This window comes from Trichosurus vulpecula, chromosome 4 (genome assembly GCF_011100635.1).
Source record: "Trichosurus vulpecula isolate mTriVul1 chromosome 4, mTriVul1.pri, whole genome shotgun sequence".
Lineage (NCBI taxonomy): Eukaryota > Metazoa > Chordata > Mammalia > Diprotodontia > Phalangeridae > Trichosurus > Trichosurus vulpecula.
In genome coordinates, this window is record NC_050576.1 from 129,400,080 (window position 1) to 129,424,092 (window position 24,013).

The 24,013-nt window shown below is 38.5% G+C and overlaps 1 protein-coding gene across 1 annotated transcript; it reads right to left on the reverse strand.

Annotated features, from left to right (window-relative positions):
* Positions 1–19,818: 19,818 nt before the first annotated feature.
* Positions 19,819–20,010, reverse strand: LOC118845828 (cytochrome c oxidase subunit 7C, mitochondrial-like). Its single transcript, XM_036753869.1, has one exon. It carries the CDS (start codon positions 20,008–20,010, stop codon positions 19,819–19,821), a length of 192 nt encoding a protein of 63 aa, XP_036609764.1.
* Between the last annotated feature and the right edge of the window lie 4,003 nt (positions 20,011–24,013).

Consider the following 24,013-nt stretch of genomic DNA (forward strand, 5'->3'; position numbering starts at 1 on the left):
AAAACAAAGGGTTTTGTGACCTTGGGTGGATCATTTATCCTCTCTGGGCATGTGTCTCCATCTGTAAAAAGAGAGGGTTGATTGAAATTACTTCTAAGGTTCTTCCAGGTCTGAGACTACATTCTTATGAATTTCATAGATGGTCTAAGGGGGAATCAGCTTAGTCATTTTATAGCTACCATTAATTTTTAAAAGCTTGGTTAAAGATCCAGAAGGATATAGTAGGGTTAGAACTCAATTACTAAAAGAATTTTAGATTTTGAAAAACCTAGTGTTGACCTCTAGATAAGGCAAACCCTCCCTGACCAGCATATTCTTTAGTCTTGTCTTTATTTTTAAATTAAACTTTCTTTTTTTTTGTTATGAATATAATCAACATCAATGAAAAATTTTAATGTAGAAAGAAAAGAGGATTACATTTGAAACTAAATTTGTTATGTATGTTTTTTTAAAGTATATTTTAGCTTTAACATAAAGTAACAAAGCTACCTTGCTTGTCTTTGTACCCTTTTGAATTTTTCTCTGTTTTCCTGTGTGCTTTTAAAAATGTTTCATTGATGTTCTTTGCTTTCTTTTTTCTTTGTTGCATCATGGCCCATTTACTGCCTCCTCCATGAATTACCCCTCCCCAAATAGACACCCTCCCTTGTAACAAATAAGTGTAGTCAAACAAAACAAATCAACAAGTTGGCCATTTTTGAAAATGTAATTGTGTCTTACTCTGAATTTCTAATTCATTACTTTTATTGACAGGAGGTGGAAAACGAGCTTCACCAACAGTGTTTTGATGTCCCAATTGGTCGTAACAGAATTCTTTCTGTTATGGGAAATCAAAAATGAAACTGTTATCTTTTACATTATAGTAGTCATATAAATTGTTCTTGTGGTTCTGCTCATTTCACTCTGCACCAGTTCATAAAGATTTCCCAGGTTTCTTGGAATCTATCATCTTCATGTTTTCTTATGTTACAATAATTTTCCATTATGCTCACATGCTATAATTTGTTCATATCTTCTCCAATTTGTAAGTGCTCACTTTGTTTCCAGTTCTTTGTTACATCAAAAAATGCTGCAATAATACCTGTCTATATAAATAATTTACCCCCATCTTTGGATATAAGACCTTAATTATAGACATTTATTTTAAATGTCTTCCCCATTTAACTGTTTCCCTTACGGTTATTTTTTAAATTGTATTTTATTATTTTAATCAAGGAAAATCTATCTTCCCTATCTCTTCAACCCTTCCTCTTTCCCCAATCGAAAAAGAAAATAAAACAAACTCCTTATTATAGACATGTAGTCAAGCAAAACAAATTCCTGCATTGGGCATTTCCAACATGTTTATATATGTGTATGTATGTATGCATGCATGTATATGTGCACATATGTATATATACCTGTATGTGGGTGTCTCAGTCTACACTGTGTCCTTAACCTATCAGCATATGGGTAGCATGTTTCATCATGAGTTCTCTGGAATTGTAACTGGTCTTTGAAATGATCAGAGTTTCTAAGTCTTACAAAGTTGTTTGTCTTTACAATATTGTTGTTATTGTATAAATTGTTCTACTTATTTCGCTCTGCATCGGTTCATACAAATCTCCTCAGGTTTCTCTGAAATCATTCCAAATCATTTCTTATGGCACATTATAAGAAACTCAATTTCTTATAGTACAGCCCTTTCACCATTTCTTATAGCATTTGCATGATATGCCACTTGGTGTATGTATGTATGCGTGTAGGTATATATGTATACATGTATGTATGTATGTGTATATATACATGTGTATATACACACACATACATATTTGGTATTGATATTAAATCATTGTCTGTGGTACCTTTCAGCAAAATGTGGTTTCCCTGTTTATTTCTTTTAGTTAAGTCTATTTTTACTGTGGCTTTGCTTGAGATCTTGGTTGTTCTCCCTGCCTTTTTTTTTTTACTTCAGTTGAAGCATAATACATTTTGCCCTAGTCTTTATTTTAATTCTGTGTGCATCTGAAATTATCACTAATGCAAGTTAAGAAGTTATTAGCTGTTCAGCTTTTGACAGAGAATGAGCTCCAGCAGACGTGTGGATAATTGAAACCTCCCCATCACTTCACTATCATGCTTCTGTGCCAGGCTTGTGATCCCTTTCCCAAAGACTTCATCTATTTTCTCTCTCTCTCCTTATGGTCTGTAATATGCTTCGATGACAAAAATAATTTATTTCCCCATCCTTGTGACTTTCACCCAAATATTCTGTTATGAATATACTTTCTTAATATTCGGTGACAGACCTTTTGCGTATCTTCTTTCTTTCAAGTAAGTTATACCCTTTTGGAAAGCATAGTCTAGTCATGGTTTCATCCTATCAAGTCTCAGTGATACTTTTGAAATCAAAACCTGTAGTTCTCTTTGTTTGTTGCTTAAACTTGGGGCATCTGAGATCCTGGGTTTTACTACTGGCTTCTTTCTTGGATTTTATCTTCTACATATTTCTTAGGTGTATCAATTACTATTCTTTCTTTTTTGTGGCTAATCTCTGTAGGAAATATATGTAAGTGGTCTTTTACCTCTCCTTTAAACATTTTTGTGTAAAACCTTTTTAAATTAAATTTATGAGACACCTGGCAAAATATTCTTACCATCCTTGTTAGATGGACTCCATCTTTGGTCAGGAATCTGTGAACCCTGTATTGTAAATTGTGATGTAGAAATGCAGATCTTTTCTGAGCCATCTGTTCATTTCTTAAATCAGTTTTTCTCTTCTACATCCCTTGCTTTCAGTGAACAACAGTGAGGAGCACACAACTTGTGCGTCTAGGGTCTGCGGTCTCTTGCCCAAGACTTCCTAATCATTGGCAATATTTTTTAACTTAATTTTTTCTTTTATTTGGAACTTAACAAGGACCAAATAGAATGGGTATTTCTATGTACATAGTAAAACAAAAAAAGAGGATCGTATATGAAACCGTAGGTCTCTATTAGGTACAGATTACTGTTCTTTGAAAGTGTTTAATAAGCTCAATCTATAACTTTCAATGATGCTCAAATGTCAAATTAGTCTTTCTAAAACGCAAGTTTGACCATGTCATCTCCCTATTCAATAAACTTCAGTGGTTTCCTAGTGCCTCCAAGGTCAAATATAAAATCGTTTGTTTGACTTTTAAAACTCTTCCTAACCTGGCCCCTTTCTACCCTTTCCAGTCTTCTTTCCTCTTACTCTGTCATCCAGTGAGACTGGCATTTGGCTGTTCCTTGCAGAAGACCCTTCACTTCCCAACTCTGAGACATTTTCACTGACTGTCACCCATGCCTGGAACTCTCTCCTGCCTAATCTCTGCCTCCTGGCTTCCCTGGCTTTCTTCAAGTCCCAGCTAAAGTCCCACCTTCTACAAGAAGTCTTTCCTGGCCCTTCTTAATCTCACTGCCTTCCCTGAGATTGTCACTAATTTATCCTGTACAGATCTTCTTTGTACGTGGTTGTTTGCATCTTGCCCCCACTCCAAACTATGAACTCCTAGAAAGCGTGACTATTTTTAGTCTTTCTTTGTATCCCCAGGACTTAACTTAGGGCCTGACATGTAAGAGCTTAATAAATGCTAGTTGAATGACTCTCTAATCTTTCTGGCCTTCCTTTTGTTCTTTTGTCTCCATCAACAGCAACAAAGATGCCTCAGTGACTCTCCTTTCTTTTTTGCTACTCTCAGTAGCTAAAAAAGAAAAAAATAGCTGCTTCAGTACCACGGAGAAGAAATTATTGTGTGATTTCTAACTTGAAAACTCTTGTGGTTCTATTTCATTTTTGGAAGGACGAGAAGCTCCTTCCTTTTCCGAACATTCAGCTACCTTTTCTTAAGGAAGAGCCTCGAATCTGATTTTAGTCTCTAACTCTACAGCTGTCCTTTTCCTGATGTTTTTAATGGGCTATTTTATATCCTGTTACTTTTACTGAAGTTATTGTTTTGGTTTTTAGTTGAGTCTTTTGAGTTTTCTAAAAAAACACATATTATCTATAAAACTGATAATTTTATTTCTTCTCTGCCTATGTTTATTCACTTAAATTTCTTTTCTTGTCTTCTTACGGTAGTTTGCATTTCTAGAAATATAGCAAATAATAGTGTTAACAATGGACTTCCTTGCTATACTCCTGATCTGACTGGAAAGTCCTCTACTATTTCTTAATGACAGATAATGCTAGTAGTTGGTTTTCGAGAGATATTTTTCACAGTATTTAGATATATACTCTTTACCATTTCCTTTTTTTTTAAAAAAACATACCTGCTTTTTCCCTCTTTCTCTCAGTTGAGGACCTTGCTTTTTACTTTACTGAGAAACATGGGGCCATTGGAAATGAGCCCCTTATTCTCTCATTGTCTTCATCCCAGAACTCATCGACATCATGTCTCACTCTCTCCTTTCCCCCCTGCCCACGTCTCTGACAAAGAGGTGGTGCTTCTCTTGGCCAGCTCCTCTGTATGCATACTTGATCTGTTTCCCTTCTGTCCCTTTCGCTAGATTGCCACTTATCCCATTTCTCTTTGGAATCTTCAGCCTCTAACTATAGACTGGTTCCTTCTGTACTGCCTGCAAACATGTCCAAATTTCCTTTATCCTTAAAAATCCTTTATTATGCCTTTTAATATCGTCAAACTATCATCCTGCATCTCTCTTTCCTTTCTTAGCTACATTCATTGCCTCCTCTTCTTTCCTTTTCATTCCTTAACTTTTGCAATTTGACTTTTGACCTTATCTCTCGACTGAAACTGTTCTTTCCAATGTTACAAAACGATCTCATTATGACCAAATCTGATGGTCTTTCCTTAGTCTTTATCCTTTTCTACTGCATTTGATGTTGTTGACCACCGTCTCCTATGTTCCCTTTGTGTTTTCATAACACTGCCCTCTCCTGATTTACCTCTTACATGTCTGACTGCTCCTCAGTCTCCTTTGCTAACTCATAATCCATGTTATTCCCCTAAACTATGAGACTCCCTCAAAGTTTTGTCCTGGGCTTCCTACATTTCCCTTCTTCTGTTTCTTGGTGACCCCATAAGCTCCCATGGGTTTGATTATCATTTCTATGTAGATGGCTCCTAGAACTATACATTGGCTCCAGTCTTCCCTCAATTTCATTCCCTCATTGCCATTTGCCTGTTGGCAAACTAACTCAATTTGTCCAAAACAGAACTCATTATCTTTTCCTCCAACATGACCTCTCTTCCAGATTTCTCTATTTCTGTTGAAGGAACCATCATCTTTCCAGTCTCCTAGATTTAAAACCTCAGCATTTTCCTCAGACCTTCATTCTCCCTCACTCCTCATGTCCAATCAGTTTTTTCTTTTCTCTGTCTCTACCTCCGCAACATCTTTTGCATTCCACCCTTCTCTCTACTCACACAGCTACTATTTTATTTCAGGCCCTTAGCACCTCTCACCTAGATTATTGCAAAAGCCTCTCTCAAATTTCTCACCACTCCAGTCCATCCTACACATCGCCGCCAAAGTAATTTTCTTTAGGGGCACGTCTGACCGTGTCATGGCCATATTCACCCAACTCCAGTTTCTTCCTATTGACTCTATGATTAAAAATATAAACTTTGCTTAGCTTTAAAAATTTTTCACAATTTGGTCCTACATTATATATGCAGTCTCACTGTTTATTATTTCTTTTGCTGTACACTGTGATCCAGTCAAACTGGCTTTTTTTTCCTGTTTCTTATGAAGCACATGCTCTGAAGTTTTCATCCTAACCCTCATTCACCTTAACAAACTGAGTACCTAGAACTTAACTACAATACTTTTATTTTTACATATTCTCCTTTTACATTTTTTATTTTGGAATTTGTTTTTCCTGTGTCTTTAAAAAAAATCAAAATAGCTAGAAATTTGTCTGTTTTATTAGTTTTTCCCCCAAACAGATCTTCAGTATAGCACTTTCATGTTAGGTTTCTTTTTTCTCTTCTTCTTCTTCTTCTTCTTCTTCTTCTTCTTCTTCTTCTTCTTCTTCTTCTTCTTCCTCTTCCTCTTCCCCTTCCTCTTCCCCTTCCTCTTCCCCTTCCCCTTCCTCTTCTTCTTCTTCTTCTTCTTCTTCTTCTTATCCCCACTCTAAGTGGGATTGATGGTTTCTTGAAGGACAGCCTTGTGATGCTGGGTGATACACACATGCACACCCCCCCCCACATATATATACATTAGTTGTGTGACCCTGGGCAAGTCACTTACAAAGAGTTGGACATGACAGAAAATGACTTAACAACTATATCTATATCTGTATATCTATATGTGTGTATGTGTGTATATGTATGCATACACATATGTGCAATATGCATATATACATAGGTATACATATATACATATACACATGTGTGTATTATATATGAGATGACATTGCATACATATATATCTCATATAGATATATGAGATGACATGGCATATGTGAAGGAGAGGGACACTTTGAAGAAAATGGAGAGAGAAAGGAGTTTGAGGGAGATGGCTGGGAGAGAAGGTACAGATATGTGGATAGCTTAACAGGATTCACTGCAGCCACAGGCTTATGAGAAAAGCCTGCCCCACAACATGTCTCTTGATTGCTAATGTGCTAGTGTCTGCACCTCCCCCTCTCCCCCTTCCACCCAAGACTGCTAAGAGAAGGCTTCTACAAAGAGCTTGTTCACTCCTTGGTTGAGCTTAACAATTTATCTCACTCTCAAATCAAAGTCAAATTTGTCATTTATTCTTGTGTATTCCATCACCTACCCTAACTTACATAACTTTCCCAATTTATGTTTATGGGTTATTTGAATAAACATGTTTGCTCACTATCCTATCACACATGGGAACTTGCCTATGGGAATAATTTTACACTAATTCCTATTTGCTCTAAAGGGAAGGGTAACAATTTACTTTTGGTCAGTTTAGCTCCCTTTGGCCAAATGCTCATACCCAAGAGACAATTACAGAAAACTAGCAAGCATATTTTTACAAGTAAGCCATGAATAGAAATTTAAGAGATCATACAGTTTAAGGTAGATGATAGCATACATAAGGATAAATGGTGTCTTCAGTTTGGGAGTGGAATAAAAGCTCAGCTATACCAAGGAGAGAATTAATTCATCGGAGAAGTCCACTCTTAGAAGTCCCCAAATACAGGGACAGACAGACTTTTGTGCATTAAAAACAATCAATTAAGACAAACTAATTAAAAGAAACAATTATCCTGGATACAAAATTAGGTGCTCTGATTTCTAATTGGTGGAAAGATTAGAGACTTTCCAAGTAAGGAGGGGGAGAGTGAACAGATTCAGTTCTCCAAAATCAGAAAAAGAGGTGTCCTACTCCCAGCAAGGGTCTGTATTCTATCAAAGAAACATGGAAACAATAACTGATTGACCAATATGGGGCCAGTTTTTAGATATGACATGTGGATTGCTTGACATGTATAATTGTGAGAAAATTCCTCACATCAGTCTTCATATCTGAGTTTCTGGTCAGCATAACCTAGGTCCTTAGTTAAGGGTCTTTAAGCACCAGGTAGAGGTGATCTAATTTCCCAGCATGCAGTGCAAGGTTCAAACAATGCAATAGGGTTTTCTCCCAGTTCCCACAATTGAATAAAGTTTTCCTAAGAGACAGAAATTGGACTAGACCCATAATTGAATAGAAAGAGAACTGAGCTAGCTCCCAATCCCCACAACTACTTGCTGTTCTAATCCCCTCAATTACCTCATGAGAACTTGCTGCTATAATTGATTTAGCCATTCCCCAATTGATTGACATCCCCTTAGTTTCTAGTTCTTTGCTACCATAAAAAGAGCTGCTATAAATATTTTATACATGTGAGATATATCAGCCTCTTTACTTGATTTCTTTGGGATATAGGCCTTGTAATAGTATTGCTAGGTTGAAAGGTATGCACAATTTAGTAACTTTTTGGACATAATTCCAAATTACATTACAGAATGTACAAATCATGGTTCTGCCAACAGTATATTAATGTGCCTGTTTTCCACAGTCACTCCAACATTTGTCATTTTCCTTTTTGGTGCTTTTGACAATCTGATGGGTATGAGGTCAAACTTGACAGTTGTTTTAAATGCATTTTTCTAATTATTAGTAATTTAGAATATTTTTATCTGAGTATTGATAACTTGAATTTCTTCACTTAAAAATTATCTGTTCTTATCCTCTGATCATTTATCAATCTCTTTTAACCTTCTCTATTTTTATTGTTGTCCTGTCTGATATAATTAGCACTCCTCTTTTGGATTTACCTGAAGCATAATTCATTTTGCTCTAGCCCCTTCTATAAGTCTTTACCTATGTTTTTCACTTTTACTAGCTTAAAGATAGGGCATTAATTTAGAAGAGTAGTGGGATACTAGGTTGGAAAGGTAAATTAGAACAAGATAATTGAGTGCCAGCCTAAAGGATTTGGACTTTATCATATGGGCACTGATGAGCCCATCAGGAGCTTGACATGATAAAAGTGGTGCCCCCTTTACTGTTGAAGTCTCAAAAGTACTCACTACCTCTAATTCTCCCAGTCCCTAGAGATCTGCCTTCCATCCAAACCACTTTCTGGAAACTGGTGTCTCCAAGATCACCTAGTGTCTCCTAGTTGACAAATTTGTTGTCTTTTTCTTAGTCCCATTTTTAACTCATTAGATAAGGTATCTTAGACATCATCTGGTCCAATCCCATCATTTTAAGATTATAAAACAAAGAAAAGTGAAGTGATTAGCTGAAAGTCACAGAGAGTTGTGATATGAACCCAGGTCATCTAATTCTAAATCTAGGACTTTTTTTATACTACACTGCCTGTTCTCGCTCTATTTGAACTTTTCTAGAATTTGACATGGTTAATCACAATACTCTCTTCTTCCTTGTTGACTTCCAAGACACTGTTCTCATTCTTTTCTTACTTCTTTGACCATTTCTTCTCTGTCTCATTTGCTGTTTCCTGTACCTCCCAAGCATGTGTCTTTTCTTTCTTTAGATTTCTCCCTTGGTAATCCTACCCATTTCATTCCTTTAATTATCATCTCTCTGCAGATGGTTGATATGTCTCTTTATCTTTTGACCTGACCTCTCCCTTGGCTTCTATTCTTGTATCTCCAGTTGTCTACTAGAAGTCTCCATTTGGATATTGCCTTCTCAAACTCAACATTCCCAAAACTGAACTCATTATCTTCCACTTAAAACCTGCCTCCTTCTGAGTTCTCCCTATGATATCATTTTTCTTAGAATCATTTCTGACTCTTCCTCTTTTCTTACTTCCTGTGTCTAATCAGTTGCCAAATCCCATAATTTCTGTCTTCAAAATATCTCTTGCATTCATCCTTTCCTTTCCATTCCTACTGCCACTACTCAAATTCAGGTCCTTATTACTATTGATATGGACTATTGTAATGGCTTCATAACTAGTCTCACTATATCTAGTGTTTTCACGTCATGTAGCTACAAATAGCTTACAAATGTGGATCTGATTATGTTGATTCCTGACTCAGAAATCTTTAATGATTCTCTATTGCCTATTTAATAATATTCTATCCTGGCATTTGAGACCTAGGTGATCTGAATATAAACTTCCTTCCCAGTCTTAGTTCACACTTTACACACTCTCTGTTTGAATCAGTCTATACTTCTGGCTTTCACTGACATCGTCCTGCTTTCCCTCACCTCTGTACATTTGCTGTCCCCTATGCCTAGAACAGATCCCCATCTAACAGCATCTGTTGAAATCTTTTTCTTTCCTTAAGTCACAGCCTAGCTGCTATCCTTTCTATGATGCTTTCCTTCAGCTAGAAATGATTTCTTCTTCTCAAATGTCTCATCCCAATGTGTTTGTCCTTCTTTATGCATGTATCATATTCAGATTGGGCTGTATGGGTGCTCAGGGAGGACTAGCACTTCTGGTGTGAGTGAGGGCTTGCTGAGACCATTTCAGGGCTGCTCATCCACCGTTGGTGTCCACCTATCATCCAATTCATATCTGTGGCTCTAAGAAGCTGTAGCATGTGCAGCAGCCACATGGGGGTAAAACTCTCTTGGCGGATGGGCTAAACCAGGTTGAGGGAAACTGCCAGGCCTCAAACTCATCAGTGAATCTACCTCCAGCATGTGAAGACTTACCCTGGCAGAATGGTTAGATGAGAACAATTTATTCCAATGGTCATGAAGGTGCTGAAAGCTGGCATTGTAGACTGCTTAGAGCTTGGTCAGACATCAAAGATGCCAAGGTCCTCCACTGCAACCTGAACCATTGCCAGTTTCTTGACTTTTGTTTTGCCACTTATAATGTTAATGGAATAGGAAGATCTTCCCTGTCCATTTATAGGCCTATTTGACCCGCTTTGAGCTCTGGCCCAGCTCACAGCTGTAATACATCTTGAGTCACATAGGGCCCATTGGGGGAGGAACTTGCTTAAAGGGGAAGCTTGCTTAGAGGAAGGCTTTCATACCTTTTGGTACTAAGCTAATTAGGCATTGAGTCATGATTGTTGTGACGCCTTCTGGCTCTGAGCCTATTAGCCAAAAGTATATATATATTCTGAGTTGGTATTTTGCTTTGGGGGTGTGCTTATGAGAAGGAACTTTTGATTCCCTGGACTGGACTCTAAATAGCTGTTTGTTCAGAGAGCCCCGACTGCCCAGATGTATCTGTGCTCCTCCAATCCAGTGGCATATGTAGGTGGTTGTATTACCTTATTCAGGCGGATGGTGCCCTGTCTGTTGATCTTTGTGCTGATTTCTCTGCTTGTATGTTCTCTGATGTTCAGAGTACTGACCTTTGCTCTGAACTAGTGAATGTAATTAACAGTAGGATTGTTAACCCCTTTTTGAGTAGTCTTTCCTAGAAAAGCAGATCAAAGAACCTATGCTAGCAGGCCATCCTTGGTGTGCCAGGGTGCTTGCTGTTATATCATTGGACTTTGATGATGCTGGAAGAGAGAGTGATACTGATGACTTCATGCAACTCTGCTTCATTTAAATCCAATTGATGCACAAGACACCATCCCATGATGTCATTGGCCCTCTTTGAAAATGAAGGATGAACAACAATCATTCAAATTGTAGTTACTTGTGTACATGTCTGTCCCCTCTCACAGATTTCAGTAATCTCCATAGCAACAGTGATTGTGGAATATTCCCAGAGCCTAGAACTATGCTTTATACATAGTAGGTACTTTAAAAATGTTTGCTGAATTAAATTCATCCTAAACCAATTTATTTTTCATAAATATGAGGCAACAGGAGAATTAATGCATCATTTTCTACACAGGCACTTTCCCTTCTTTCTGTCATACACAAGCACTTCTCCTCAAATCTTGAATCTGTAAGTTTTCATAAACCTTTCCCAATGTCTTCAGTGAAAGCAATGTGGAAAGGCAAGTGAGCTTCAAAGGGTTCGATTTTTGAAGTGTAAATTATACTGTTGATAATTCTGACACCTGGTGGTAATTTGAAGAACTGCAATCTGATCTGACATGGAAGGCTTACATTTATTTTATTGAATTCTATTTTTAATAGTGAAATTTTGCCTCTAAGGGAACAGTTTTATTTAAGGTAGGGCATTAGGATATGGAAGTAACATTACATATAACACTGAGTCTAACCACTATAATTTACATATGAGGATATAGTTTAGAATTTAATGGTATTTTAAATTTTATTATATATAAAATTCTTATAAATACATTCTAAATAATATTTTTGGGCCCTATTATAGAGTCATTGAGTCTAGGCCATATCTCAAATGGGAAACATTGGAGTTCTCTTTAAGTCTTCCTCTTCTTATCTTCATTATATTCACTAAATAGTATTTTTTTTTCCTTGGGATCATAGAATGTTGAGGTGAGTTACCTAAAGTCATACAGATAGAAATGAGCAGAGCCTGGGATTCAAACCCAAGTTCTATAAGGACAATGCTCTTACCATTACACCACACTCTCTTTTATTCCTTCCTCTATTCTATTACCACTCTAAGATAGGCTTTTATTGTCTAACATTTGAGTTACTATAGAAATTTCTTAGCAAGTCTCCTTATCTTCAGTTGCTTTTCTAGCTTCTCTGAGATACTACCACTGAATTTATGTTAAAAACTCACTTTCCTCATAGGATCATAAATTTCATGCTGGAAGGTACTTCAGAAGCCATCTAGTTCAACCCTGTTATTTTATGGTCTGGGGTCTAGAGGTCTGGAGAGATTAAATTATTTGCTCAAGGTCAAACAGGGCTGGGATTATTCAAATTTTGGTTCTGTGACTCCAAATCCATTCTCTTTGTCAAGAACTTTCCGTGGCTGTCCTTTCCCTGAAGGATGAAGTTCTGACTTTTCAGCTGACATTCAAAATCAAATGTAGCCTAACCCTAACCTACCTTCTCAGACTATCAAACTGGGCTGTCTAAAGTCCTTGAGAGCAGAGACTCTGTTTTATTCTTTCACCCACATTCCCTGACACAGGGAGTCAGCGTTTTCCTAATAAATACTTGTTGATTGATTGATCCCTCTTTACCTCAGTGCAGCTCTCTTAATATTACATGAACAGGAAATGCTTAATGAATATTTCTTAATCAAATGGATAGTAGGTAATAACTGTATTAGAGAGGCTGTATGGTGCAGTGGCTTTAGAATCAGGACGACCTGGATTTGAATTCTGTCTTTATCTTTATCTGTATGAGCCTTGGTTGCCTCTCTCAGTCTCAATTGCCTCATGTGTAAAAAATGGGGATAGTAAAACCTGTAGTACTTATCTCCTAGGATTGTATCTCCTAGCCTCAGCTCAAATGAGAGATTTATGAAGCACCCACTCTGGTCTCACTCTTCTAAGTCCTACTTGTACTGGTAGGTTGGGTCCACTACTCATTCTCCTCAGAGATCTAGGGGTAACCTTGAAGGGCTGGGATTTCTAGTACTTTTACTTATGAGCCGCCATCCAGAGTACTCCCAACTGTCAGTCATCAATCAACTAGTAGAACTTGTAATTTTCAGAAAAGGAATTTTCTGAGAAGGGATAACAAAAACAGTAGTTAGAAAAACAATCATTATACTTCCGCCCGGATTGGGAGATTCCCCTTTATACTCAAGGTCCCTTGGGAAAGTGGGATTAAGCTTAAAATACAAAGGTAATTAGACATGGATATAGAAAACACATGTGACTTCTGGCCTAGAAAGTTTTTTTTTCCCTCTTTCTGGAGTTTTCCTAAAGTTCTTCTTAGCTATACATTTCTGCTGGATTCTGAATATCTATGACTTTCTAGAGTCCAAGCCAGCGCTTCTCCCTGTCGCCAGGGCCATTATGTTTGAAAATGCTGCTGATTTCAGGTGACTAGTTTTCCACATCTGTCTGCTAGTGCTTCCTCTGTCATCCTTCCCTCTCACTCTGGTGGCCACTGCAGCTGTCTCCAGTGGACTCTGCTACTGACTTGTTGTCAGTGGGACCTGTGATGGAGCTCCCAATCACCTGAACATTGCCTCCCCAGAATTCAAGATCAGGAAGGAATTAACATAAAACATTCCTCAAGAGATAAGTGTTCACAGGGTATAAATAAACACTTCTCAAAAGAAGAATTGCAAAGTGTTCACAATCATAAGAAAGAATGTTCCAAATCACTAATAGTAAGAGAAATGCCAACCAAAGCAACTCCGTTGTTTTATTTCATACCCTATAAATTGACAAAAATGACAAAAAATGGCAATAGTGAATGCTGGGTTTGTGGAATGATAGGCACACTAATACATTGTTGGTGGAGCTGTGAAATGGTATAACATTTTTGGAAAATAGTTTGGAATTATGCAAATAAAAAGACTAAAAATGTCTTTACCCTTTGAACCAGAGACTCCATTACTGCTCTTAATAGCCTAAGGAAACCATCACTAAGAAGAAAGTCCTCATATTCACCAAAATATTTATAGCAGTACTTTTTGTGATAGCAAAGAATTGGAAACAAAGTAGATGCCCATTGATTGGGGAAAAGCTAAGGAAATTGCGGCACATGAATGTAATGGAATATTAGGTATGTGATGAATACAGCAAAGCATGGAAAGAGCTACATGAACTGATATAGAGTAAAATAAGCAGAGCCAAGAAAGCACTATACACAGTGACTATAACAATATAAATGGAAAAAAAAAACCAACAAAAAAAATCCAAAGAGAACATAACAAAATTACGAAGATCAATCATAACTCAATGAAGAGATATAAGAAGATGCCTCCAGTCCGCCCCTTTGTGGAAGTGAAAGGTCCATAGGTATTATATATTGATCATGGTTTTGGACTTTTTCATTGTATTGATCAGTTGTGCTGATTTTCCCCCTCCTTTCTTTTTTTCTTTTTTCTTTAAAAATACTATTTATTATATGGGATACTCACTGAGAAGAGCAGGGGGGAAGAATACTGAGGATAAAAATGATGATGTAAAGAAATAGCAGACATCAATAAAAACATATTTTAAAAAAATAAACACAAAAGAAACAGCCATATGCTCATGGAAACATGGCAGCCACATTGGAGATAGGTCATCTATTCTTCCCCCAAACCAGTAGCTTGTAACAGTTCGGCCTCAACATCAATAAGGAAAAGAATCAAAAGCGCTGGCAGAAGGGTGGATCATTGCTTTTGTATGGACACTTAGTCTCAGCTTAGCAACTCATGAATCATCTGTCCTTCAGGCTCCTCAGCCAACCAGGAGACTCTTTATCACCTCACAGAATCAGCTCCTCAGTTATTCATGGATGGAAGTAGGATCACCATGCCTCCACATGTTGAATGGGAACCAGGCCAGGGATATCTGTGTATGCTCTAGGAAGGGTGGATCTGAGCATGCTCTATGGATTGGGCCTTCATTAGCCATTCCTGGTATCTTTTCCCTCTCCCCACCCGCCCCCATCCATAAATTGCTTTGTGGACTTTAAAGGCCCCTGTAAATGTCATTCATTATTACTAGGTCCCCAAACGAATGCTAGTCGAATTTGATTGACTTGAATGTTCATTCCTACTCCACAGATAGATAAATTCACAGATATTAATAAATTTACCTCCACCTTCATAGCAAGTCAATTGGAAGAGTTCAGTTGAACTTTAGTCACTCAATTTTTGGTTCAGTGCCCTAAATGTTAATTCTCTCAGGTTGCCTCTAGGGCAGAGGAGACTAGGACCTGGTTCCAACGAGAATGCTTTGTAATCGAATGGTACTTTTTATTCAAGTCCCTCAAATTATCCACTTGGTTTGTGTTCCCAAGATTCATAGACTATTTGTAATCTATTACTTTCAACTTATTTATGTTTCTAGTTGTTTCATGTGGCTTTGTCTTGTCTTCCCAACCAGACTGTATCCTTCTTGAAGGTAGGACCCACTCTGTTGATTTTGTATTCCCCACAGCATCTTATACAATGTTCCGTGTACAGATAACAATCAATAGAATGTTGGATGAATAGATGAATGAGCAGAAATTACAACCTTATTTATCAGTTTATCCAGGATTGCTATGAAAAGGACAGCAAGGTTTATTTTCCCAAATTTTTAACTGAGTAAACTGAGGACCTAAGAGGCTAAAATATTGTCCAACGGCTATATAAAAAGGGCCAGTAACAGATCTGGTAACAAAACTGATGAATGCTTACTCCTGGACAAATAGGCTCCAGGAAATATACCACAATTTAATTTCTGCTTGTATATTTATGGGTGAATTTCATTTTATTATAGAAAGGAGATGTTTTCAGCAACTCATTTCAAAGGGATTTGCTAAACTCATGACCCGGGTCAAAGTCATATGGTCTTGAATGCTGTGCCTGAAACTATGTCCTCACATGCACAGTGTCATGTGAGACGTGGATATCAGGTCAAGCCATTGCTGCTGAATTTTACTGCTGTTTTTACATTCAGACAGCCCAGTTCTCTTACTCATAGATTTATGGTGGGTTATTGTAAACAGAGAGAGGGGAGATGTGCATGGATTTCTGTTGGGGAAAGAATATCTGTCCGTATAGATGATATAGATGGTTGTGGTTACACACACACACACACACACACGCACACTCAATCTGTAGGTAATAGAAAGGCCACACAAACATCTGCATTTTTCTACAAGTAGAGCCATGGTTCATGCTAATATCTTCTCCTTCATCTCTTACTGACACAACAAACTATGCCACGTATTTATGTATATACAGGTTGTCTCCCCCCAAAAAGTATAAATTCCTTGGGAGCAGCATCTGCTTGATTTTTTTCTTTTGTCAGTAGCACCTGGCACATGGTAGGTAGGCACCCAATCGGTGCTTGCTGATTGATAGTGAGTACTTTGAGTCTGTTTTTTTTTTTTTTTGTGGTGAGAGACTCTGGATCTATGATTGGAGAATCTCCAATTTAAGAGGAGGCCCAGGCCAACCATGTCTTCATTCTTCTTAAAGCTGGTTTGCTGAGTCATTTCCTCAGGACTTTGTCTCCAGTGCCACAGAAACCTCTGCTCACTCCACCCCTGGACTACTTACACTGGAAGTACCCTTTGCCCCTGGAGACTCTCTGCTTGGCTGGTTCTTCTCAGAACTTTTGTTTTAAGGAGGATGTCCTAGGGCATTCATTCCTCTGTGGGCTGGACTCCACTGGACTTTCTCCATCATGCCTGGTATCTTTACAACCCTTCCCTCTCAATTCCTGTAAGCTTCTTGAGGGCACTCACTGTCTTTCTGCTTGTATTTGTATCCCTGGCACTTAGTAAGACTTAGTAAGTAAATGCTGCCTGCCTGCCTGACTAGTTTATTTGGTGGAGGGGAACTCCCAGTGTGGATACTCAACTGATATAAATCAGGAATTCACCGAGAGGTTAAGTGGCTGCCCAAGGTCACACAGCTACTTTGTGTGAGAAATAGGAGTCATCCTGACTCTAAGGCTGGCCTTCTAGCTACTACTACACTTTGCTGTCTCTGCTGGATGTGGTTGTAAGAACAACAATCTGTCCTATTCAGGGCTTTACAGTCCCAGGAAAAAGTACTAGAAAGAATACAAAAAGCCCCCTCTTCCCTTATTATGAGGGCATGTGGTAAGGACTGAATCTGGCTCACCCAAAGGAAGCCAGGAAAAGAGATCACATAATTCAAGTTCTTGGCAGATGACTCATGTGCTTGATAGGCTCCTGCTAAAGATAGGGTCTGTTCCTACTCCAAGATTCTATGGTTGAAATTCTGTAGAGAGATCTGGTGAGGTTAATTTTCTTTATTCTCATTGACACTAAAATCATAGCATTTGGAGGCAAAGAGGGAGCTTAGAACCCCACCCCCTCATTTGACAGATGAAGGAATTGAGGCCTAGAGTGGTGAAATGACTTGCCCAGAGGCTTGCTGAAATTTGTTCATGGAAGAATTCAGACTAGAACTCAAGTTTTCTGACTCTTAGGACATTTCACAGCGTAACAGGGTAAACTATAAAAAATGGCAGGTTAAATTGTATATATTCATTGTTCCCCCTTCATTATGTCTTACTCACTTCTCCAACCCTTGCAGTCTGTCTTCTGACCCTATCACTTAATTCAAATGTTATCTCTCTCCAAGATTATCAGTGGTCTTTTAATTGCTAAATCCAGTTTTTTTTTTTAATTCAGTTCTCTTTCTTACTTTTTCTGTAGTACTTGAAAATGTCGACCATCCACTCCTGGATATTCTCTTGTTGGGTTTTCATAGCAGGGCTGTCCCTCCTTTTCCTCTTCCTCCTCCTTTTCTCCCTCCTCCTCATTATTGAAGCAGTAATGGAAGGAGCCCCCTGTGCTTATACCAGGGGTCAACAACTGGGATGGGGTGGAGTGGGGGTGGGGAGGAAGGGAAGGGGATTTTCTCCTCATGTCCCTCCATATTGGTAATATCATTATGTCAATGGAGATACTAGGACCAGCGGGAGACATTTCATCCAGTGGGAAGCAGAAACATACACCGCAGACAAACATTGATACAGAGGGACAGTCAACTGAGGGAAAAAGAGCTACAAGACATGGGACCTCTGGCAACCAAGAGTCAAGCTATTGGAGTGGGACAAGATTATGCAGGGCCTTAGAAACCAGACAATTTGATAAGAAATAGTTCCGAGGATAGTAAGAAAGTCATTGTAGATTTGGGTCAGGGAAGTGATATAACACAAAAATAGATCACACAAAACATAGCCTTTTATATGTTATTATTCATTAGTAGGGATAACAATGGGTGAATTAAAGATATTCAAGCTATGGATATGGTTCACCACATATCTGTTTCTTAAGGTGGTACCCAACTGACCAACAAGCCAGGGATGACTGCTTTAGACGGGTCTTGCTGGTTTGCTAGGAAGTTACACCTTTGTTGTTCAGTTGGGGAGCTTCTCTGGGTGGGATTTCTATCTTCCACAGGTATACAAGGAAGGTCTTAACAAAAGGAATAAATTCCTCAGGCAGCACTAGGAGAATTAGAAAAGTAAACATCTTTATAAGGAACAACTAGAAGGCTTCCTGTGTAAGACAAAGAACAAAAAGGGTGAGGGAATCCTATTTTAACCCCCAAACCCTGAACAGAGCTGAACTCAGGGGGTTGAGTCTTGATTTTTTAAAGTTCCCTTTCTAGTTTCAGTGGGTTGGTGGGATATAGCATTTTTTCCTTAACTTAATATTATTATTCAATGTCCAATGTCACTATTTGCTGCTAACACATTTACCCACATTTTACTTTTTACATATAAACTATTGGGAAAGGGGTAGTTTTGAAATGCATCTTCTTTTTTTTTAAAAAATCATTTATTTAGTTTTTTTTGCAATTCCATATAAAAACAATTTTTAACATTAATTTTAAAAATTTTGAGTTCCAAATTCTCTTCCTCCCTTCCCATCCCCCTCATTGGGAAGGCAAACAATTTGATATAGGTTATACGTGTGTAGTCATGCAAAACACATTTCCATATTAGTCAGTTGTAAAAGAAAACAGACCAAAAAAAAAAACCAACCCCAAAACAAAACCCAACTCCAAAAAAAATAAAGTAAAAAAAGTATGCTTCTATCTGTATTCAGATTCCATCAGTTCTTTCTGTGGGGATGGATAGCATGAAATGCATCTTCTTTAGGTAAAATCCATTTTAGGAGAACTAATATTAACAGAACAAATTTGGGGATGTTGGTTTGCTTTACCAAAGGATTCTTGATGTTATTAGAAAATTTACTTTAGAATCTCTTTGAAGGATGAGCTCACTCTCTTAATTGCATTAAAATATTTCATTTTCAAATATTTAGATATTATAAATATATTTAAACACAACTTTCAGGAGTACAGCTATTGTGTAAAGTGAGGCATATCCACAATAATCCCCTATTGAGATTGATTCATATAGTGGGTTATCTTCCACCAAAGTCTTCCTCTGATGTTTTATCACCTAGTCGCACTTAATAAATATTTTTTGATTGATCGATCATAGAGTGGAGGTAAATTGAGTTCTTGGAAGATCTGCCAGCAGAGCACAAGATCCAGGGGGTTCTGCCAGGCTTTAAATACAGGTCTGTCTGTGGATCAGCCTAGATAAGTTTAGAAAGGGTCATCACTACATGATCGGCTATGGAGTAAATATTTTCTCTGGCTCTAGGAACTTACTAAACCATCTGCTAAGTGGTGAAGGTCTTGCAGTCTGTCTTTGGGAGTACCCACATGGATGAAAACATGGATCCTTGATATTTTTCTATCTATGATATTATTATTATTTTTTCATTTAATAGGTTTATTTACAAACACATATACTATGGTAAATAGTTTGCTTACTCCGTTCAAAACTGCTTTTATAAGGGGTTGTTCTTCAAATCTGATTCCTATATAGGAGAATCTTATTTCTTAAGCTGCTGAAGTCTTAATATAAGGAAAGGTGCAGCAAATCCAGATCCAAAGAATACAGTCATCATAGCCAACAACCACCATTTGTTTTCCACTGAAAAGGGCAGGTTCTTCCGTGGGCCCTCCTCGTAGTGGCTCCTGCGAAACAAGGAGGTAGAGAACCTGTGCAAACTCTGCCCCAACATGGCACTTCTGAGGCTCCTTGGAGGACTTCAGGAGAGGCCGCCTATCTATGATATTATTGATGGAGGAACTCCCTCCAGAGATACAGATCTCAGCTCATCCATACCTGCCCACCTGTGAGATTCCTATCCATGTCTCCCACAGTTGCTAGGGATCCACCCAGAGGACTTGCTCTGGCTCTTCTGACATTGTGAGGACACCACTAGAACATGCAGGCTACTCATTAATTAAACTTCACTTTCCCTCCCTAAGCAGCCTATTTTTTTTTTCTGGTCACACTTTTTTCTAATGACATCCTAGCATGAATACGTGTTGAAAAGATGAAAAGTTTGTTGACGGGAAAGTAAATGGTAGGAAGAATTAGAAAAGAGCACTAGAAACTCCAGTTCAATATAATTCGTAGATGTATTGGCGTAGAGTGACTTGCCTCTTACCTTATGATGGTATGTGTACCTCTGCTTTCTATAGCCCTGACCATGAGAAGGCCATATTCCTCAAATGTGTGGGTACCTGAGAGATGCTGTTTTTGACAGTCAGCCAATAAACACTTATTAAATGCCTACTATGTGCCAGGCATTGTGCTAAGTGCTGGGGATAGCTGAGGATACAACTATGATAAAGAAAGACGGTTCCTGCCCTCAAAGAGCTTACCATTTAGCGGGGGAAGAAAACACAAAAAAGAAAGCTGAAAAGGATGGAGAAAAAGTAGTCAACCAATCAATAAACATTTATCAAATGCCTACCATATGCCAGGCACTGTGCTAAGTTCTGGGGATACAAAAAGAGGGAAAAGACAGTTCTTGCCCTCAATCTAATGGGGGAGACAACAGGCACACAAGTATATAAGAAGCAACCTATATACAGCAAGAATAGGAAATAATTAATAGAGGGAAAGTATTGGAACTAAGGTGGGGGGGGAAGGGAATGTGATGGGAAAATCTAAAGCAATGCAGCCTTGGGTGGAAATGAAGGGATGGCTGGCCTGGTCATCTTTCTTCAGTGGAAGTTTTGGGGGGAGCTCTGTACTCTGTCCTCTAGTCAGAGGGGTGCCTGGGCTGAGGGTACTGATGAGGTATGAGTACCAAGGCCGATGCAGAATTGCAGGATGATAATAACTTTGCATACTTTCCAACTTTTAGCTGAGTCATTTCCTGGGGAAGTAAAATGGTGATTTTCTAGTGTAATTGGTCTGAAATAGAACGTTTACTAGGTGCTTCCTATGTTCCAAGCACTGGGGATACAAATACAAGAACACACACACACACATGCATACCCCATCACCATCACCATCACCACCACCACCACCACCACCACCACCAACAGCAACAAAACAAAACAAAACAAAACAAAAATAATCCCTAATCCCTAATCCCAAGGACTTTACATTCCAATAAGGGAAGGCAAATCATCCAGGGATACTAAAAAGGGGTTGAAGAAGGTGCTGGTGAGGAGGCTGAGCAGTTCTGAGAATGAGTTGAGGTGGGGATGAAGTGGGTTAGGCGTCTCATGAAATGGCAGTACCAGTGAAAGGCCCACCAGTAGGGAAGGCAGTCTCTAAGGTGGACACTTCTCAAGGTGGGGAAAGCTGCTGGTGAGGGGGTGGAGCAGCCTGGGGAGTGTTTAGCTGGGAGTGAATTGAGCAAGGCTGGGGCCCCTTGTGAAATGTATCCCAGTCAAAAACTTGGATATATGGGAGAAGGCAGGAAATAAAGCAAAATGAGCCTAAAAAGCCTTTTTTCTTCCCCCTCTCTACTCCAGGACGCAGAGTCACCCACTTAACCATTCACCTACCCCAGCAAATAAAGGGCATTTTTTTTCCTATTGGAACTCATTAATTAACATTGATTTGTGCTTATTGCTTTCGTTAAAAACAAAATCTTATTTGAGCATGATACCGGAACGCAGCATTTTAATGAACAATAAACTCGGAAACATTGATCTGGGGAGAAAGCACGACATAAAATTGAGCACATTTCTTCAGATTAATAGCAAAATCAGTAATGTGTCTGAGTTGTTCAGTCTCAAAAGCTAGAAGAGTTGATTCTTTAATATACTGTACTGCAGATGTCTCTGGACAAAAGGCTGTAATGATATAATTTCTGAATATTTTATCAGTCACGTTCACATTTCCTGTTTGTTACCGATATAATTCAATACCATTACATTCCAATTTGTTATTATTACATTGAGATTACAATTACAGTTAGAAGTAAATAGATGTCAGGTTCATCTTGGGAAGATTCTCCTCAAATCACTGGGCCCACAGGCTATAGCCTTTAGATTGTACAATTTTCATTAGTCTTTCTCACATTTATTGGTGTCCTATCTTTTCATTTTTCTACTGCTTCCCCAACCTCTTCTCAAGAAAGCACTAACTAGCCAGGAGGTAGATACAAAGTCTCTCACCATCCTTTTCCAACATAGTTTCATTCGCCTGAAAACTTTCTAGGTCCAGTTGTGGGTTTCACATCTGTTGCAATATGCAGAGCCTAAGAGTTCATATAAGCAATTCCTTTAATAAAATATATATATATATATATATGCAAAAACTTCCAGGTAAAGCAATCTACAGGGCAGTAAAGAAGTAGCCCACCGGAATGTAAAAGCAGGTAAAAACAATAGCAAAGATGTTCCTTGGGGTTTTAGGAACTCCCTAAGTGCTAAAACTACTTTTATGTATTCTTTGCAGGGTCCAAAGTCTTTCCACCTGAGGGGCAAAGTTACTCCCATTGCTCTGGGTCTATAGTCTTGGTTTGTAGCTGCTGGCTGGTGTTGTGGAAGTGGGGAGGTTAACTGCATCCTTAGCCCCACTAGTGTCCTGGCCCACAACGATCCCTTCAAAAAAAAGTGGAAAGGCAGGTAGAATATAATAATTGTACCAGACTGGTACAAATTGATCCCTACCTGACATTTATGGGACTTTGCTCATATCTGTGACTCCGTCAAACTCAGTGCAGTATAGTAGATTGCACACCGGATGAGGAAGATCCTAGTCTTCTTGGTCTGCCATTTTTTGCTTTGTGACCTTCCTGGCTTCAGGTTCCTCATTTACAAAATAATGGGGTTGAACTAGACAATCTTTAAGTGCCCATCTAGCTCTGCTTTTAACTTTTCTGGTATATTTGGGTATTAAGACATCTTTCCAGTTTACTGCCTAAACCAGAGACTGTTTTCTTCCTCTTTGGCATCTAAGAGCTGAACAAACTTTTGAGACTGTCTAATATAAATCCCTTGTTTTACAGAGGTGGGTAAATGATTTGCCAAAGGCCATAAAGTTAACTGGTATCAGAGCTGGGACTAGAACTTGGGTCTATAATCCAACAGACTTCTCACAGCTGCATCAGAGCAAAACCTTGTTAATTGGCAGATAAAAGTGGAGCAGAGAAGGAGTGGAATGTCTGGGAGAAGAGGAGAATTTCCCCTATTCCTGTTCTGAGTTTCCAACAACTAGTGGTACAGTGGATAGAATGCCTGGCCAGGAGTCAGAAAGACCTGAGTTCAAATTTGGCCTCAGACATGTACTAGCTGTGTGACCTTGGGCAAGTCAATTAACCCTGTTTGCCTCAGTTTCCTCATCTCTAAAATGAACTGGAGAAGGAAATGGCAAACTACTCCGGTGTCTTTATCAAGAAAACTCCAAATCAGTATCTTTGTCAAGAAAACCTCAGATGGGGTCACAAAGAGTCAGTATTGCCTGAAAAGGCTGAATAACAAATTTATTGAGCTTCAGGCTGGCCATCGGCAAAATGATGACGTAGCAGCAGTATGTTGGGTCATGGCCTCTCCTTTCCCTTTTGTGTTCAGATTTTCAATCTGTTCTTTCAGTGGGTCCTCTCATAAATTCTAATAGAGATCAAAGCTCCCCTACTGCCCAGAACTTCCTGTTAGTGAGGCCAATGTGTTAGTAATTGAATGTTTTGTCCCTCCCAGGAGCATTTGCATTTTCAGGGACCACTGAAGGACTAAAAATAAAGCTATTAGCCAGAGAGAGACCATTTGTGGAGA

Excerpts from the sequence above, each read along its gene's own strand:
- LOC118845828 (XM_036753869.1), bottom strand. The coding sequence starts at position 20,010 with ATGTTGGGGCAGAGTTTGCACAGGTTCTCTACCTCCTTGTTTCGCAGG.